Genomic DNA, 20,936 nt, shown 5'->3' with positions numbered 1-20,936 from the left:
ACGGTGGTTGCAGAATCATGCTTAGGGGATGTCTTTCAGCAACAAGGACTTTGAGACTAGTCAGGATTGAGGGAAAGATGAGCAGAGCAAAGTACAGCAAGATCCTTGATGAAAACTTGCTTCAGAGCGCTCAGGACCTCAGATGGGGGCAAAGGTTCACCTTCCAACAGGACAGTGACCCTAAGCACACAGCCAAGACAACACAGGAGTGGCTTCGGGACAAGTCTTTTAATGTCCTTGAGTGGTCCAGCCAGAGCCCGGACTTGAAGCTGATCTAACATCTCTTGAGAGACCTGAAAATAGCTGTGAAGCAACGCTCCCCATCCAACCTGACAGAGCTTGAGATTATCTCCAGAGAAGAATGGGAGAAACTCCCCAAATACAGGTGTGCCAAGCTTGTAGCATCATACCTAAGAACACTCTGGGCTGTAATCGCTGCCAAAGGTGCTTCAACAAAGTACTGAGTAAAAGGTCTGAATACTTGTTTAAATGTAATATATTTGCAGTTTTTTAAAATAAATTTGCAACAATTTCTAAAAACCTTTTTTTGCTTTGTTATTTTGGGGTATTGTGTCTAGATGGATGAGGGAAAACATCAATGTAATCAATTTTAGAATAAGGCTGTAACGTATCAAAATGTGAAAAAACACCACAATTTCCAGAAGACAATCCAGATCGTCATAGACATTTGATTACATAAAGGTCAAACAAAATTATCTAACAAGAAGATAAAAAAGTAGATATGGACTGAACTAACTAGATAATGATCAGTTAAGAATCTTTACCTCGATACAGAGACAGGGCATAGGTGTAGAATACTGCAGAGTAGTATTCTTCAGCACATCCTCCTTTCTGATCTGCGGAGAGGGAACAAGGGTCAGACCTGMGTTCAAACATTATTTGACATACTAGTCTAACTGGAGTGCCAGATGGGCCTGGTTTACAAATTTGCCACTATTACAAATGAAGTCGGAAGTTTACATACACTTAGGTTGGAGTCATTAACTCAACCACACCACAAATTTCTTATTAACTTCTCTAGGGTAGGGGGCAGCATTCGGAATTTTGGATGAAATGCATGCCCAAATTAAACTGCCTGCTTCTCGGGCCCAGAATATATGATATGCATATAACTGGTAGATMTGGATAGAAAACACTCTAAAGTTTCCAAAACTGTTAAAATAGTGTCTGTGAGTATAACAGAACTGATTTGGCAGGCGAAAACCTGAGAAAAATCCATTCAGGAAGTAGTTTTTTGTTTTTTTTTTGTAGTTTTCTATTCAATGCCATGACAGTATCCATTGACTTAGGACTCAAATTGCAGTTTCTATGCCTTCCACTAGATGTCAACAGTCTTTAGAAATTGTTTCAGGCTTGTATTCTGAAAAATGAAGAAGTAAGAGCAGTCTGAATGAGTGGACCCTAAAGTGTCACATAGCTTTTTCATGCGCGAGARCGAGATAGTGCGTTTCTTGTTTACCTTTTAAATTGACAACGTTATTGTCCGGTTGAAATATTATCGATTATTTATGCTAAAAACAACCTGAGGATTGAATATAAACATCGTTTGACATGTTTCTATGAACTTTACGGATACAATTTYGATTTTTTTGTCTTCCTGTTTTGACTGCYTTTGAGCCTGTGGATTACTGAAGAAAACAAGGTTTTTGGATATAAAGAGACTTTATCGAACAAAAGGAACATTTATTGAGTAAATTKATGTCTGCTGAGTGCAACCATATGAAGATCATCAAAGGTAAGGGATTAATTGTATCTCTATTTCTGACTTGTGTAACTCTTCTACTTGGCTGGTTACTGTTTGTAATGATTTGTCTAGTGGGCTATGTTCTCAAATAATCGTAAGGTATGCTTTCGTCGTAAAGCATTTTTTAAATCTGACACCGTGGTTGGATTCACAAGAAGTTAATCTTTAAACCTATGTAAAATARGTTTTGTTTTCTGAATTTTTATAATATATAGAATTTGGCGCCCAGCAGTTTCACTGGCTGTTGAAGAMGTGAAACGCTAACGTCTCACGTAACGTACAATTGACCTTATTTTAGCGCCCCAAAAACGTAATACTTCCAGATCAACTGTAATTTCAATACCATTGTAAAGCACAATTTCTCCCCTTTCCAACAGAATTCATGCCGAGACCTGCACGCTGCCCGTTTCTGCATAATTCAAGAAGGCAATGAGCTCCTTCGGGTCCTTTTTAAAATGGCGGGTGGGGAAGRGAAACTAATGCGTTATAGTGAGAAGGACAGATGTCGTGTGGGAAAATTGCTTTTTTCACTCGATCTGTCCAACTTATCACCTTATCGCCTCTAAAATGTAAATAAAACACTWTAAAGAGTTTATATAATGTGTCATTACATACCTATTTGAAGGTTTGTGTCGAATTTGAATCGGGTTTTTAGGGCGGTGCTAAAGTGATCTTAGAAGTAAACAGCGGCTTTGAGAATGATGATCGCATGCAATGATGACAAAAAAAATGACTAGGTATCCCCCCCTTACCCCCGTCACTGTCCATTTCTTGTTTTTAAACGATGAGAAAAGTGCTACACCTGGTGGAGAGAGATTGTAAGACAGAAATAGTTGATTTATGCGTGCTGTACGTTACGACATGACACGTCAAGATGTAACGGAGGGTCAGTTTTTTCAACTTTTCTCCAATACTATAGAGCCATTACCATGTCAATCAASMCTTGAATAGAAACCTAGTTCACACCCCCGATTTTGAAGTCAACACAGTCGCTACAGTCCCATTCGTTTTCTTTGTAGCCTCGTTTGAATGTCGCGGTTACGCACATTTGTACGGAATGGGGTGAGTTTACGTTACCCAAGAGAGGTTTTAACAAACTATAGCAAGTCGGTTAGAACATCTACTTTGTGCATGACACAGGTAATTTTTCAAACAATTGTTTACAGACAGATTATTTCACTTATAATTCACTGTATCACAAGTGGGTCAGACGTTTACATACTCTAAATTGTCTGTGCCTTTAAACAGCTTGGAAAATTCCAGAAAATTATGTCATGGCTTTAGAAGCTTCTGATAGGCTAATTGACATCATTTGAGTCAATTGGAGATGTACCTGTGGATGTATTTCAAGGCCTACCATCAAACTCAGTGCCTCATTGCTTGACATCATGGGAAAATCAAAAGAAATCAGCCAAGGACCTCAACAAAAAAAATGGTTGAACCAAAAAGTCTGGTTCATCCTTGGGAGCAATTTCCAAACACCTGAAGGTTCCACGTTCATCTGTACAAACAATAGTACCCAAGTATAAACACCATGGGACCACACAGCCATCATACCGCTCAGGAAGGAGATGCGTTCTGTCTCTAGAGATGAACATACTTTGGTGCAAAAAGTGCAAATCCATCCCAGAACAACAGCAAAGGATCTTGTGAAGATGCTGGAGGAAATAGGTACAAAAGTATCTATATCCACAGTAATACGAGTCCTATATCGACATAACGTGAAAGGCCGCTCAGCAAGAAGAAAGCCACTGCTCCAAAACCGCCATAAAAAAGCCAGACTACGGTTTTGCAACTGCACATGGGGACAAAATCGTACTTTTTGGAGAAATGTCCTCTGGTCTGATGAAACAAAAATAAAACTGTTTTGCCATAATGAGCACGTTATGTTTGGAGGAAAAGGGGAGGCTTGCAAGCCGAAGATCACCATCCCAACCGTGAAGCACGGGGGTGGCAGCTCATGTTGTGGGGATGCTTTGCTGCAGAGGACTGCGTTGCACTTCACAAAATAGATGACTTCATGAGGAATGAAAATGATGTGGATATATTGAAGCAACATCTCAAGACATCAGTCAGGAAGTTAAAGCTTAGTCGCAAATGGGTCTTCGAAATGGACAATGACCACAAGCATACTTCCAAAGTTGTGGCAAAATGGCTTAAGGACAACAAAGTCAAGGTATTGGAGTGACCATCACAAAGCCCTGACCAGGTGGTGATCCTAACTTTACTAGGATAAAATGTCATGAATTGTGAAAAACTGAGTTTAAATGTATTTGGCTAAGGTGTATGTAAACTTKCGATTTCAACTGTATATTGGTTCCATTGTGCTAGGCAAGCTCAATCAAGCCKAGGTAAAGTACTTGAAATAATTTCAAATGGCATTTCAATCCAGGGTCTGATCGAGTATAACACAACTGATTTATGATGCCTGTRTCATACCATCTGGTTTGGTCATTTKTATGACCTTCCTCTTACCTGTGTTATTYTCAGAGTATGCACAAAGTATAGGGTTGACTATCACCGTTTTACAACACTTACTGGCAAGCAGTAGTTGTAAACACACTTGTCACTGGGAGGTGTTATTATGCTAGGAAAGTGAAAGTGGGTGGAGTGCCTCTACATTATCAGTGCCTAGCCTGGAATCCACACAATGCTTTCATTTCACTGAGTGAAACAACAGTGAAATATACATTATGGATTCCAGGCTAACCAGGGTCTCACAATTTGAAAATTAACATTTACTCTTTAAGGTCTCCARCTCCTGTAATCTTACCAGTGTGTTGGCCCCTGTGTCTCTACAGGTGTAGGCTTTTCTGTGACACAGTCTCAGGTGATAGTCTTTATCCTCCAACATGTCTGAGACAGACACAGCCAGCTCCTTTCTGTCTGCGTCCACAGTGTACACTAGCCTCCCAGCTGTCATCYGACACAGTCAGAAAGTAATCACACAGTCAAGGGAAATGGATGCACTGCCAATATCTTTAGGCCGATTTGTACACAAGGAAATACAGAATGAGTATATTGTTGTRGGGTTTGGCAAGGCAAAAAATGTAGCCTTGTTGAAGGCAGAAATAGTCGGTCATTGTAACCCATGCTAAGGGATATCTAGAGTGATTCAATTGTTGTGAACTATAGAACAATAGAGAAATAAAATCTATTAAACTTACTGATGCATTCTGGAATGTTACTCCGAAGATCTCTGCTGTTACATTCTGAAATATAGTTTAAAACCAAGTTAAGGTTTGTTCTCTGTGCTTCGACATATGATCATTGTGTATGCACATTGAGTAAGAGCATGACTACCCTGCTGATCAAGCTGGTCTATGCTGTTTTGTTCAGCAGGGTAGCAGGTGACATTCGGTTAGGAAATGAGGGTGTTATGATATTTAAGTGTTTCTCCATTAGACATTTGCTGACTCAATAGTTATGCTTATGATCGCCTGCAGTGTCAGTTTACTCACTCAACTCAATAGCTCTTAAATAATCAAAGTCAAGTACAGTCAGGTTTAACCAAAATGATCCACTGGGAATCTGTGTGTGCAAGATGCTGAAATGGCGATTTCAATCAATCGGTTGATATTATGGCCACCTAATCGTCTCCCTCATTCCTAATTGGCATATATCCTCACCTCTACACCATGCTAGCTGATGTGTAATGAGCGTTCTGGCACAAGATGGCTGCAGTGAATCACTCGTGAGTGCCACACATTGTTGCTGGAAGAGGCGAGTTTCCCCCGTATTATGTAAAGCGCTTTGAGTACCTCAGTTGGTAGAAAGGCTCTATATAAATCCAATCCATTATTATTCGTATTATTATTCACCATTGATCACGGTCCTCATCCTCACCTGGGACTTGGTAAGTGCTTGTCCAGGCGACTCCACAGTAGCTTGGATTTGTCTTGAGAGTGACGTGAACGTATTGACCTGGCCACACCTCAGAGCAGTCATTCTGAACCTCCAACTTGATGAGAGAGAAGGAGAGAAGGAAAATAAACAAATAGACACACCAGCCATTACAAGTGTTCTTAAYCCAGATCCACATCTGTTCCTATCAATAGAGAAGTGGTTTTGTTGCCGCAAGCACACATAATGTACAGACATGTTTTGCTTGGCTTTGATTGACTAAGTGTAATGTTCACCAAAAAAATATTTATCTGACTGTACCTGTTGTCCCTCCAGTCTCTCTGTAGTAGTGTGTAGTGTAGTAGTTTGTAGTATGGTAGGGTGCATGGTGTGCTAATGTACTACTGTACCTGCTGTCCCTCCAGTCTCTCTCTGGCTACTCTGGGGAAGCTGACGAGCGTACAGATTTCCAACATCATCCCTGCGGTAACAGTGCATATGGAGACACCATGGATGTGCTCTGAGGAAAAGTAGCATTAAAAATCACGAGAATGCAAGCTATACAGGGTCAGTACAAGTACCGTAATTACAGTGTGTATGTGTGTGTGTGTGTCAGGGTTGGGCTCAATTCAAATAGAATGCAGTCAATTCAGGAAGTAAACAAAATTGACAATTCAATCATCAAAAACAGTTATTCTCAATAAATTGAAAAGTAGAAGCTATTTATTTCTAAACTTTTTAAATGTCAGAAATGTTTCATGTTTAAATTTGATCACTTCCTGAATTGGCTGCCTTCAACCTGTGTGTGTGTGTGTGTGTGTGTGAGCGTACGTGCGTGTCACATGCGCTACAGGAAGCAGTGTGACCCTGAATCAAAGGGCCATATAAGATATTATCGCAGGGGTTTCCCCCCTCAGGCCCCCATCTCGCTCTCACCTGTACAGAACTGACTATGGAAGTACATACTGTGGCTCTGTTCATTGTGGTCTATCTGGTTTCAGTGGTATGCGGTTTTCACATAGGTTGCATTCCAAAAACTTAACAAACACACCTCTCCCCTCAGCCCTCAAATTAAGTGGACACTTCCATGACGTCTGATGAGTTTACACTTGCAGGGCAAGGGGCGAGGGAGGAAGGAATGATTTTTAAAATGGACCACCTTCGGCCGGAAATTCGTCACTGTTTGTCCCGCGACGCTTGTGGGTGCTTTTTATGCGCTACAGTCAATAATGATTGCATGTCTACTTATATTAACTATATATTTTTTCATATACGCCTACTGTATGATAGCTAGAAAATGAATTAGCTGACTAACGTTAGCCTGCCTGCCTGGAACTTCTGAAGCAGGAAAATGTTTTATTTCTACAATTTCCAAAAGCTAACCAAACAAAAACATGATTACTTTTACGAGAAGTGTTTGTGCATTAGTAGCACAATTTCTAACTTATTTACATTTGTTTTTACTTACACTTGAATMTWGACTCCATATTGACATTGAGGTTTTACGTTTTGGCTGACTTTAATTAGCGGATGTACAAACATCGCGGTTTGAAATATGGGGCGTGTCAGGCTCCGAAGTGTACATAATTATTCACTCGCAAACTCCATTAAAACTAAGGCTGATTGACTGTTCTCTCTGCTACRACATGGCAAGCGGTACCAGAGCTCCAAGTCTAGGTCCAAGAGGCTTCTAAACAGCTTCTACCCCCAAGCCATAAGACTCCTGAAGATCTAAACAAATGGCTACCCAGACTATTTGCATTAAGAGATTAAGGGTTAGAGTCAATCACATTGACATCCGCATAATGTTATTTTGGCGGTGTAACTACGTTAGAGCTTTCAAATCCACAAGCAGATCGTTGCGTTACCTTTGCAGACACTGCGGTTGGATGCAACACCACCACACCAACTATAATCTGAAAAATCCCATGTCGCCACGTTAGAAATTTATGCAGCTGCGTTACAAGTTCTAACACTCAAATTAGATTGAAAGGCATAAAACCCCCCCGATCCAAATTAACAGAAAGCTCGGATCAATCCTTGGCCAGAGCGTCCAGTGTGCACTCTGAACGCTCCGAGAGCAAACACACCCTATATCTGTGTCAATAACGCAAAATGAACTTGTTAACAACCTGTTGTCGTATTCGCATGGCTGCTGTCATTAACCGGAAACAGGCTGTTGTCGGGGGGGACCAACTCGACGCCAAAAACTTTGGAACTCAAGAACTCGGATACCTGTGTCAACACCTGCTACCAACTAGCCAGCTAGCTAGCTAGGTTGCAATGGAGCCCGCTTCGCCTGGAATGCAAGCAAACATTTCCAGTTTATTACGCTCTTGTACGGGACAATATTGACAATCCGGGGTTCCAATGAGGCAATTATTTTTCTCAACTCCTATGACTGGACACCGCTTGGGCCTGATGGATGTTTCCATCCATCATTGCCATCTGTCCCAATCCGAATGGCCTGTGCTACCTGGAACTTGCCTGCCAAGGAAATCATCTCCATCTGCTTCTCCTCCTCCATCCTGTAGTGAAGTAGAATGTTCCAATCAGCAAGCAGAATGTTCCAGTCAATGCTGGTCCCATGTCACAAGTCGTGGAAACCGAAAGCAGTGGCATGCTGCTAGGAGGATGGGGGTGACTGCGAGAGGTTCGGAGCAGATTGACATAAAGAARAGCTTCGCTGCACTGGTGCCTGACCTACCTGCGCAATCACCGCTGGGATTGCCAGCAGTGGCTTTGTCGTCAAGTTTGGGGTACGCTATCCTGCTTCTCATGGGCCCGTGAAAGACTCAACAAATTGTGTGAGGGGTGGGAATGGGCYGATTTCGCCATTCCCTTCTCCGACCATTGTATTGGGCAGTTCAATGATGAGAAATGTCTCAATCCCTGGAGCAAAAACTGTGTGCTATCAAGGAGCACAAGTACAGGACATCAATAAGCTGATCCCAAACATTTTAAGTCAGCATCAGGAAATTTTGTATATCAAAGTTCAAGTGGGATTCAATGACATTATGAAGGGCAAAACTGATTGGGTCACTTCTTGACAACAACAAACGCCCCATAATATCTGTCCCTCTGCCCTCCCCAAATTGTGGCATTGAACGGTTCAGCAGGCTTTTAACCCTCCATAACTGACTACAAGACTATTGCAGCTCTGTGGGTGTAACATTTATTGACAATTTTGATACCTTCTGGGAACAAAGCTGATGTTGTAAATAGGATGGGATCCACCCAAATCATTCAGATCCCAGATCCTTCCATAGCATTGTAAGGCTGCGTTGAGATAATTACTTTTCAATGATCCAAGCCCAGCTCATTTAAAACTTCTTATGGCTGCAATCCCGTTAACGGGATGATATGACAACAGCCAGTGAAAGTGCAGGGCGCCAAATTCAAACAACAGAAATCTCATAATTAAAATTSCTCAAATATACATGTATCTTATACCATTTTAAAGGTAATCTTGTTGTTAATCRCACCACAGTGTCCGATTTCAAATAGGCTTTACAGCGAAAGCACCACAAACGATTATGTTAGGTCACCGCAAAATCACAGAAAAACACAGTAATTTTTCCAGCCAAAGACAGGAGTCACAAAAAGCAGAAATAGAGAAAATTCATCACTAACCTTTGATGATCTTCATCAGATGACACTGATAGGACTTCATGTTACACAATACATATATGTTTTGTTCGATAAAGCTCATATCTATATCCAAAAACCTCAGTTTACATTGGCGCCATGTTCAGAAATGCTCCAAAATATCCTGAGAAATTGCAGAGAGCCACGTCAAATAACAGAAATACTCATCATAAACTTTGATGAAAGATACATTTTTACATAGAATTAAAGATACACTTGTTCTTAATGCAACCGCTGTGTCAGATTTCAAAAGCTTTACGGCAAAAGCACAATTTTCAATAATCTGAGAACAGCGTTCAGCCAGAAAAGGAAGCCATACAGTTACCCGCCAAATTGTGCAGTCAACAAAACTCATAAAAAACATTATAAATCTTCACTTACCTTTGTTGATCTTTGTCGGAATGCACTCCCAGGACTCCCACTTCAACAAGAAATGTTGTTTTGTTCGGTAATATCCATAATTTATGTCCAAATAGCTATTTTTGTTAGCGTGTTTGGTAAAAAATCCAAAGTCAGAAAGCGCGTTCACTAAAAGCTGACGAAATGTCAAAAAGTTCCGTAACAGTCAGTAGAAACTTGTCAAACAATGTATTGAATCAATCTTTAGAATGTTTTTAACATAAATCTTCAGTAACATTCCAACCAGAGAATTACATTGACTTCAGATGTGCGATGGAACAGAGCTCCCTCTCATGTGAACGCGCATGGTCAGAGCATGGCCAGGTCAAGGTAGACCTGACTATTTCCTGTCTCCTTCAYCCCCACTACACAGTAGAGGCATCAGCCAAGGTTCCACAGACTGTTGACATCTAGTGGAAGCCGTAGGAAGTGCAAACTCATCCATATCCCACTGTGTTCTGTAGGGGCTGTGTTGAACATCGAACAACCTCAGAATTCCCGAATTGATTTTTTCTCAGGTTTTTCCCTGCCATATGAGTTTTGTTATACTCACAGACATCATTCAAACAGTTTTAGAAACTTCTGAGTGTTTTCTATCCAATACGAATAATAATAAGCATATATTAGCAACTGGGACTGAGGAGCAGGCAGTTTACTATGGGCACCTCTGTGCACCTTTCATCCAAGATACTCAATACTGCCCCTGTTAATTCCTACCGTTGTGCCGCTGAGTTGTCATAATGTGTCAGCAAATGTACATTATCCCAGCGGTGTTGGAAGACATAATGTAAGTAACCTACTTGATGTCCCTCTTACTGCCCTGAATGCTTCTGCTGATCCCACAGCTATTGTATGCAGTAATSATGTGCTTATGAACCAGAGTGATACTGTTAGCACTGAGGCGGTGTGCCCTAGTAGGCAGTCCACTGTGTGCAACACTAACATAAATAACATAAATAACTTCTACCTCTGCTACGCTTCCCAGTAAGCAATAAAACCAATCAAGCATCCCAGAAAAGTGCTACAAATAGCCCACGTTAGCACATGTAGCTTAAGAAATAGGGTTAATGAAATCAATAATTTACTAGCAACAGATGACATTCATATTCTGACACCCTCTGAAACTCACTTAGATAATACCTTTGATGTTACAGTGGTAGCAATACATGGTTATGAGATCTACAGAAAAGACAGAAATGCCAAAGGTGGAGTTGTGGCGGTTTATCTTCAGAACAATATTCCTATAAAGCTTAGAGGGGATCTGATGTTAAATACTGTTGAAGTAATATGGCTACAGGTTCATCTGCCTCACCGAAAGCCTATTCTGGTGGGAAGCTGCTATAGACCACCAAGTGCTAACAGTCAGTATCTGGATAACGTGTGTAATGCTTGATAATGTATGTGATATCAACAGAGAGGTATATTTTCTGGCCGATTTAAATGTTGACTGGCTTTCATCAGGCTGCCCACTCAAGAGAAAGCTTCAAACTGTAACCTGGTTCAGGTTATCAGTCAATCAGTCGACCTACAAAGCAGGATGCTGCCTTGTAGGCTGTTTCATATGAAAGGCTCTGCAGACAGCCTTCAAGGCAGCATTCTGATATCAGCCTCTGAGGCTACTATTGAATCAGAGGAATAGAGCTCACCCCCTGGATTAGATGTGTATCTGCCTATAAATTACTTTGACAGCTAATCTGCCTGCAAGGAGCATTACTTATGAAACAACCTACAAGGCAGCATCCTGATTTATCAGCCTCTAAGGCAAAAATTTAATCTGATCAGCCTATCAGGAATGGAGCTCACCCACTGTAAATTCGAATTATCCACAAAACACGGTGTCGCTTAAAATACACATATCTGTTATGCAAGCTAACAACCAGCATAGATAACAAGCTAGCTTACTAGCTAACAGGACTACCTAGCTAACTCACAAGACTAGCCAAGTTAGCTGCGTGGTTCTTTGCATGCAATGGCTCTGGTCTTTGGGGCAGCATGCAGCCCAGGAGACAGACCTGGCTCAGGCATTGTTCAGGGCTTATATGCCCCGCATTGCGATCAATGCAGCCACAGGGCTCCTTGATGAAGTGATTATTGTGCACCTGAARAAATTCATGGATAATGCATGATACTTTTGATTATCTCGTGATCTCGACATGTAGTGATAATCAGTATGTAGTGATAATGAGATAAATAAGTTATTATCTTGACATAACGAGGGACCCATTTTTTGAATATGTCCTCTCTGGACTTCCCGTAAATCCTTGACGTTCACAAGGCAGAAAATATTTAAACATGAAATCTAAAAATAGAGAGCCCAACCTACCACTGAGCTGAAGAGCAGTGTGAACTCGAAAGTGAAGAGAGCACTTCTGTTTCCCCTCACACCTCATCACTGTGGACAGGCTGACATTGTGGAAGACAACACTGGTGTTGAGGCCTGCWTTCTGTGTCCTGCACGGGGCAAAGGAATCTGTATGGGGAAACAGGAGGTTAAAGTCAGTGGATTTATTCAAGTTCAAGCTTTTTTCCATAATAAATTCATTGGAAATCTTACTCACATTCAAAAGAGCAAAACTTTCAGGACAAATGTATACAAATATACAACAACCAGCAATATCCAATAGTCAGCAATGTAATGACAAGAAAGGAGTCAACTCTACTCATTCTTCATGCTAAAGCCCTGACTACTACTTRAWCAGATGATAGACATCAAATCAAAWTGTATTAGTCACATGCGCCGAATACAACAGGTGTAGGTAGACCTTACAGTTAAATGCTTTTTTACGAGCCCCTAACCAACAAAGCATGTTTAAAAAATGAATATGAGTAAGAAATGAAAGTAACAAGTAACTAAAGAGCAGCAGTAGAATAACAATAGCGAGATATATCTCTTTCTTTCTCCCTTCCTGCCTGAGCTGTTATGCTCTTTCTTTAACTTGTGGAAGATAGAGTTGTGGGGAGCTGCTGTTGAAGTTAGCCACTGATTAATCTGACTTTTGTTATGTATTATTGTGGACACGCTGCTTCTGTTCACTCCAGCTCGAGGCGTTTACTTGGACTATGACTATTGTACTGTACGGGMGGTCCATGCTTCAATGAACAAACCTGCAAAAGTTGTATCACTCAGACCACACATACCACAAACATRGGAACTGGATCCCTGTATTGTAAATGTATTTCAGACATCAATTTATATCTGATCACAGGACCATCAAAGATTTACCATAGTGTCATTGTCAACACAATCAAGCACACACACAGAGTATAACAACATTGTTTGTAATGGGTATATTGTAATGCACTCACAGTGGGTTTTACTTTTGCATTGGAGGCCCTGCAGAGAGAAGATGAAAGACACTGTAAGATGTTTATTTATGCACTTGATATACACTTTATACTACTTATACACATTATACACTTAACAGAGTACTCACAACCCCAGCTGTACAGTACAAACAAACAAGCCCCGCTGGCCACTATTCCAGCTAACAATTCTAGGGAGAGAATACGTTTCTGTAACGTTACCCCTAATGTTTGAGTGTCCAGTTTTCCATTAGTTAGGGGTACATTATGTAAGCAAAAACCTTCTGAGAACCTTTTTAGAATGTTTTTTTTAGAACATTCCCTCAATGTCAAACAMAACTTCTCTAGAATGTGGTTACAATGTTCTCAGAATATACAACAATGTTCTTGACGTGTTTCGTGGGAAGTTTCAAGAACATTTGCGTCCAGTTTTCTAAGGGTTAGGAGAGAATTGCAGGAACATTTGTGTYTCAGTTGTCAGGACATCGCCTGATTGTCCCAAAGAAAAGTCTCCCCCCCAAAAATGTAATTACACATTGTTGCTGTTGCCAAGCCCATCAATTCCCTGATTGGTGAACCACTGATCCATTCACAGCTCTTTTTGTCTATTGGCAAGGTTATGCATACTGACACACACAATGCTTTTCACTTACATATTTGACAAACATGATTACATTGTGCATGTTCATTTACACAGTCAATATTATTCAACATATTCTCACCTGGGATTTGAACTCATAACTTATCAGTTCACACCATTCCGATCTTTTTTACGCCACCATGCCTGTGTCAGTTATCAGTTAATTTGACTATTCTCTCATCTTTTACTTATTTCCAACAATTRAATGGCTTTCTCTATTCTGCCCTACTAAGGCAAAATGCAGTAACTAGGAATTTGGTTTTAAAATCTTTGATCTGTTGTATTGGCCAGGTACAGTATATTATCTGATAAATGTGGTTTCCTGACAAGGACACGCCAYTTGATCAGAATACATCATGTTATCAGAAGTTGCGGTCTGTCCAGAAAGAAYAATACTTTGAAYTCCTACTCTCACATTCTTAGCAATATATGTTAATGTCATKATTTGGCAACAGTTACAACACACCTATCTGATCTAATTAAAATGGGTTTCTCATTCTAGATAGATGAGCATCTGAAAGAAAACTCTTGTCTTTTTMAAATCAACACCACATGTGGAACAAACGTGTCTGATTAGGAATCACYTCAGCTTTCATCATTGCATTTCTAGCTGTAGCGTTRCGAATTTGTTGCCGAAACAAGGCCTAGGTGGTAGTGTTGCTTCTAACAGAAACGTACCCAGAACATGGTTGCCATACTCTCAGAAATGTTTATTTACAGTAGCATGTCTGTACTTTCTCACATTTGCCATTTTAAGCAATGATGATACCAGTTATACCCAAAACATATACAACTATTCCATCTCCAAATTTTAATGTGGAAAAACAGACAAATTGCTACAGAATACTACAAATCACAAAAATCACAATATGTTAAAGGGGCCATCCGCAATCGCTGCATCCATTCTTGAACTTTTAAATTAATGATATACATGGTATATGTTGTGGATATCAAGAAGACAATGGAGAGATTTTATTTATTTATTTTTATTTCACKTTTATTTAACCAGGTAGGCAAGTTGAGAACAAGTTCTCATTTACAATTGCGACCWGGCCAAGATAAAGCAAAGCAGTTCGACACATACAACATAGTTACACATGGAGTAAAACAAACATTACCAGTCATATACAGTAGAAAAATAAGTCTATATACAATGTGAGCAAGTGGGTGAGATAAGGGAGGTAAGGCAAAAAAAAGGCCATGGTGCGCAGTAAATACAATATAGCAAGTAAACAACTGGAATGGTTGATTTGCAGTGGAAGAATGTGCAAAGTAGAGATAGAATAATAGGTGCAAAGGAGCAAAAATAATAAATACAGTAGGGAAAGAGGTAGTTGTTTGGGCTAAATTATAGATGGGCTATGTACAGGTGCAGTAATCTGTAAGTGCTCTCTGACAGCTGGTGCTTAAACTTAGTGAGGAGATAAAGTTTCCAGTTTCAGAGATTTTTTGTAGTTCGTTCCAGTCATTGGCAGCAGAGAACTGGAAGGAGAGGCGGCAAAGGAAGAATTGGTTTGGGGTGACCGAGAGATATACCTGCTGGAGTGTGTGCTACAGGTGGTGCTGCTATGGTGACCAGCGAGCTGAGATAAGGAGCTTTACTAGCAGGGTCTTGTAGATGACCTGGAGCCAGTGGTTGGCGACGAGTATGAAGCGAGGGCACCCAACGAGAGCGTACAGGTCGCAGTGGTGGGTAGTATATGGGGCTTTGTGACAAAACGGATGGCACTGTGATAGACTGCATCCAATTTATTGAGTAGGGTATTGGAGGCTATTTTGTAAATGACATCACCGAAGTCGGGGATTGGTAGGATGGTCAGTTTTACAAGGGTATGTTTGGCAGTGAGTGAAGGATGCTAAATTCTAGATTTAACTTTGGATTGGAGATGTTGATGTGAGTCTGGAAGGAGAGTTTACAGTCTAACCAACACCTAGGTATTTGTAGTTGTCCACATATTTCTAATCAGAGCCGTCCAGAGTAGTGATGTTGGACAGGCGGGCAGGTGCAGGCAGCATCGATTGAAGAGCATGATTTATTTTATTTGTATTTAAGAGCAATTGGAGGCCACAGAAGGAGAGTTGTATGGCATTGAAGCTCATCTGAGGTTGTTAACCATGTCCAAAGAAGGCCAGAAGTATACAGAATGTGTCGTCTGCTTAGAGGTGGATCAGAGACTCACCAGCAGCAAGAGCACATCATTGATGTATACAGAGAGGAGTCGGTCCAAGAATTGAACCCTGTGGCACCCCCATAGAGACTGCCAGAGGCCCGGACAACAGACCCTCCATTTGACACACTGAACTCTATCAGAGAAGTAGTTGGGAACCAGGAGGCAATCATTGAGAAACCAAGGCTGTTGAGTCTGCCGATGAGAATGTGGTGATTGACAGAGTCGAAAGCCTTGGCCAGGTCAATGAATACGGCTGCACAGTATTGTTTCTTATCGATGGCGGTTAAGATATCGTTTATGACCTTGAGCGTGGCTGAGGTGCACCCATTACCAGCTCTAAACCAGGTTGCATAGCAGAGAAGGTATGGTGAGATTCGAAATGGTCGTAATCTGTTTCTGACTTGGCTTTCGAAGACCTTAGAAAGCAGGTAGGATAGATATAGGTCTGTAGCAGTTTGGTCAAGAGTGTCCCCCCTTTGAAGAGGGGGATGACCGCAGCTGCTTTCCAATCTTTGGAATCTCAGACGACACGAAAGAGAGGTTGAAACAGGCTAGTAATAGGTGTGCACAATTTCAGCAGATAATTTTTGAAAGAAGGGTCCAGATTATCTAGCCCGGCTGGATTTGTAGGGATCCAGATTTTGCAGCTCTTTCAAACATCAGCTGACTGGATTTGGGAGAAGGAGAAATGGGGAAGGCTTGGGCGAGTAGCTGTGGGGGTGCAGTGCTATTGACTGGGTAGGGGTAGCCAGGTGAAAGCCTGGCCAGCCGTAGAAAAATGCTTATTGAAATCTCAATTATAGTGGATTTATCAGTGGTGACAGTGTTTCCTATCTTCAGTGCGTGGGCAGCGTGGGAGGAGTGTTCTTATTCTCCATGGACTTTACAGTGTCACAGAACTTTTGAGTTTGTGATGCAGGAAGCAAAATTTCTGCTTGAAAAAGCTAGCCTTGGCTTTTCTAACTGCCTGGTATATGTGTTTCTAGCTTCCCTGAAAAGTTGCATATCACGGGGGCTGTTCGATGCTAATGCAGAACGCCATAGGATGTTTTTTGTGCTCGTTAAGGGCAGTCAGGTCTGAGAGAACCAAGGCTATATCTGTTCCTGGTTCTAAATTTCTTGAATGGGCATGCTTATTTAAGATGGTGAGGAAGGCATTTAAAAAGCCTGGATAAGAGCGCTGAATGACTATGTATGTAATGAAAAAAATAACCAGGCATCCTCTACTGACGGGAAGAGATCAATATCCTTCCAGGATACCCCGGCCTGGTCGATTAGAAGGCCTGCTCGCTGAAGTGTTCAGGGAGCGTTTGACAGTGATGAGTGGAGGTTGTTTGACCGCTGACCCATTATGGATGCAGGCAATGAGAGCAGTAATCGCTGAGATCTTGGTTGAAAACAGCAGAGGTGTATTTAGAGGGCAAGTTGGTTAGGATGATATCTATGAGGGTGTCCGTGTTACGGCTTTGGGGTGGTACCTGGTAGGTTCATTGATAATTGTGTGAGATTGAGGGCATCAAGCTTAGATTGTAGATGGCTGGGGTGTTAAGCATGTTCCATTTAGGTCGCCTAGCAGCACGAGCTCTGAAGATAGATGGGGGGCAATCAGTTCACATATGGTGTCCAGAGCACAGCTGGGGTAGAAGGTGGTATATAGCATGCGGCAACTGTGAGAGACTTGTTTTTAGAGAGGTGGATTTTTAAAAGTAGAAGTTCAAATTGTTTGGGTACAGACTTGGATAGTAGGACAGAACTCTGCAGGCTATCTTTGCAGTAGATTGCAACACGCCCCCTTTGGCCGTTCTATCTTGTCTGAAAATGTTGTGTTAAGGATGAAAATGTCAGAATTTTTGGTGGTCTTCCTAAGCCAGGATTCAGACACGGCTAGAACATCCGGGTTGGCAGATGTGCTAAAGCAGTGAATAAAACAAACTTAGGGAGGAGGCTTCATGCATGAAACCAAGGCTATTACGGTACAGAAGTCATCAAAAGAGAGCGCCTCGGGAATAGAAGTGGAGCTAGGCATGCAGGGCTGGATTCACCTCTATATCACCAGAGGAACAGAAGAGGAGTAGGATAAGGGTACGGCTAAAAGCTATGAGAATTGGTTGTTATCTAGCGAACAGAGAGTAAAAGGAAGTTTCTGGGCCGATAAAATAGCTTCAAGTATAATGTCAGACAAAGTATGGTAGATGTGAATACAGTGGAGGTAAACCTAGGTTTTGAGTGATGATGAGAGAGATATTGTCTCTAGAAACATCATTGAAACCAGGTGATGTCATCGCATGTGTGGGTGGTGGAACTGAAAGGTTGGATAAGGTATAGTGAGCGGGCTAGAGGCTCTACAGTGAAATAAGCCAATAAACACTAACCAGAACAGCAATGGACAAGGCATATTGACATTAGGGAGAGGCATGCTTAGTCGAGTGATCATAAGGGTCCAGTGAGTAGAGGTTGGTGTGGGTCACGGCGATTCAGGCAGCTAGCCGGGCCATCGGTAGCGAGCTAGCATAGGATGGAGGTCTGTTTTTAGCCACCTCGTGCGTTTCCGTCGGTAGATTAGTGGGGTCCGTGTGAGTAGATCAATCCAATTGGCAAAATAGATATAGTTATGTGACCAAGAAAAATTGTCCGATAGACTTATTCGAGATAGCAGCCGATAAGACAGCTAACGATTAGTGGACCGCAGATGGGCGTTCAGGTAACGTCGCTACGGAGGTGCCAGTTGGATAACTCCCTCGGGCAGATAACGTCGGTAGTCAGTCGTGAAGGCCCGGGAGCTCCGCCATTGGCAGTAAAACTGGTCCAGATAGGTGATTGTAGCCCAGGAGTGGCTGATGAACTCTTCAACTGGCTAGCTCCGGAATAATTGATGTTTGCTCCGGATCGACGTAGGCCAATAGTCACTCGTGGTAGTGCTAGCTAGCTGCGAAATCAAGGTGTAAATGTCAGAGCTTGCGGTTGAAATCCGGGGATATGAGAGAAAAAAGGTCCGGGATGTTTGTCTGAGTCGCGTTGTACAAAAGTGGCGATAGATTTTCGAGCTAAAGGAATAGCTGATGACCACAAACCGTGGTTAGCTGAAATACTAACGTTAGCCAGTAAACTGGCTAGCTTCTGCTAGCTTCTGGTTAGCTTCTGGCTAGCTTCTGGTTACTTCTGGTTGCTTCTGGCTAGCTTCTATTGTGGATTTCAGATTCAGGTAAATAAACAATTTTTTTTTAATTGGTGAGGCGGGTTGCAGGAAAGTTTCTGAAGTTGAGTTTTTGGAAAATAAAAATATATAAAGATATGCGAAGAAAGGTGTAATATTATATATATATATATATATATGGGACCGACAGACGAGGACAAAGGACGTCTGACTGCTATGCCATCTTGGTAAAATGCTCCGCTATATAAAATTCATGCTCAAGGGGTAATCCTACATATTCCCATCTTTCAATGAGAAACTCATTTTAATAAGATCAGATAAGTATGCTGTAACTGTTGCCAAGTAATGACYTTAACATAAAGTATATGGCTAAGAATGTGACAGTGGGGTGACTCCCCTAGAGGGTCTAAAACCCAGGTCAGCGGCGTCAATGACGAACGCCCTAACCACTGTCCCAATAAGGGATTTCTCTAGGGTGTCTGTCTGTGCTTATTGGGCCAGTATAGTTAGGCCCTGTCCAGATGAAACTCTAGCCCAGACTCCCTAGGCACTAGGGTAGATCAAAAACAACTTGATAGGTGTAAGCAATTGGGTGAATGCATGTTGAAGTAAATCTCAGCTCTGTTAAAATTACACTCAAATGTGTTGAATAATAATTACACATGAACGATGTGATCATGTGTAAGTATCCCTTGCCAACAGACAAAGAACTGTGAATGGATCAGTTGTTCATCAATCAGGGTCTTGATTGGCTTGGCAAAAGTAAGAAGATATGCATTTTTTGGGGGGGGACACATACAGTGCATTCGGAAAGTATTCAGACCCTTGACTTTTTCCACATTTTGTTACGTTACATCCTTATTCAAAAATGTATTAAACAGTTGTTTTTTTTTACCCTCGTCAATCTACACCTAATACTCCATAATGACAAAGCAAAAACAGGTTAACATTTTTGGGCAAAAATACATTTCACATTTACATAAGTATTCAGAGCCTTTAGCCACTACTTCGTTTGAAGCATCTTTGGCTGCGATTACAGCCTTGAGTTGTAGTTATGACTCTACAAGCTTGACACACCTGTTTTTGGGGAGTTTCTCCCATTCTTCTCTGCAGATAATATCAAGCTCTGTCAGGTTGGATGGGGAGCGTTGCTGCACAGCTATTTTCAGGTCTCTCCAGAGATATTTGATCGGGTTCAAGTCCGGGCTCTGGCGGGGCCACTCAAGGACATTCAGAAACTTGTCCCGAAGCCACTCCTGCGTTGCCTTGGCTGTGGGCTTAGGGTCGTTGTCCTGTTGGAAGGTGAACCTTCACCTCAGTCTGAGGTCCTGAGCGCTCTGGAGCAGGTTTTCATCAAGGATCTCGCTGTACTTTGCTCCCTTCATCTTTCCCTCGATCCTGACTCATCTCTCAGTCCCTGTTGCTCAAAAACATCCCCACAGCATGATGCTGCCACCACCATGCTTCACCGTAGGGATGGTGCCAGGTTTCCTCCAGACGTGACGCTTGGCATTCAGGCCAAGGAGTTCAATTTTGGTTTGATCAGACCAGAGAGTCTTTTGGTCCCTTTTTCAGGACCCTGTTTTTCAAAGATAATTCGTACAAATCCAAATAACTTCAAAGATATTCATTGTAAAGGGTTTAAACACTGTTTCCCATGCTTGTTCAATGAACCATAAACATTAATGAATTAATTACAATTAATGAACATGCACCTGTGGAACGGTCGTTAAGACACTAACAGCTTACAGACGGTAGGCAATTAAGGTCACAGTTATGACAACTTAAGACACTAAAGAGTTCTTTCTARTGACTCTGAAGAACACCAAAATAAATATGCCCAGGGTCCCTGCTCATCTGCGTGAACGTGCCTTAGGAGTGCTGCAAGGAGGCATGAGGACTGCAGATGTGGCCAGGGCAATAAATTGCAATGTCCGTACTGTGAGATGCCTAAGACAGCGCTACAGGGAGATAGGACGGACAGATGATTGTCCTCGCAGTGGCAGACCACGT

The 20,936-nt window shown here is 41.7% G+C and overlaps 1 protein-coding gene across 1 annotated transcript in view; it reads right to left on the bottom strand.

Moving 5' to 3' along the window:
- The window catches only part of il17rel (interleukin 17 receptor E-like), a 54,334-nt gene that overhangs the window by 24,817 nt on the left and 8,581 nt on the right, over nt 1-20,936 (bottom strand). Inside the window, exons 2-8 of the mRNA XM_023969632.2 lie at nt 12,962-12,989; nt 11,979-12,125; nt 6,019-6,128; nt 5,612-5,726; nt 4,933-4,977; nt 4,539-4,681; nt 786-857 (exon numbers count right to left, since the gene is read on the bottom strand). Of these exons, the coding sequence (XP_023825400.1) occupies nt 786-857; nt 4,539-4,681; nt 4,933-4,977; nt 5,612-5,726; nt 6,019-6,128; nt 11,979-12,125; nt 12,962-12,989 (660 nt within the window). The remainder of the gene's footprint in view (nt 1-785; nt 858-4,538; nt 4,682-4,932; nt 4,978-5,611; nt 5,727-6,018; nt 6,129-11,978; nt 12,126-12,961; nt 12,990-20,936) is intronic.

This window comes from Salvelinus sp. IW2-2015, linkage group LG3, assembly GCF_002910315.2.
Source record: "Salvelinus sp. IW2-2015 linkage group LG3, ASM291031v2, whole genome shotgun sequence".
Taxonomy (NCBI): Eukaryota; Metazoa; Chordata; class Actinopteri; order Salmoniformes; family Salmonidae; genus Salvelinus; species Salvelinus sp. IW2-2015.
The sequence above is the reverse complement of the archived record's forward strand: the minus strand, read 5'-3'. Positions and strand labels throughout refer to the sequence as shown.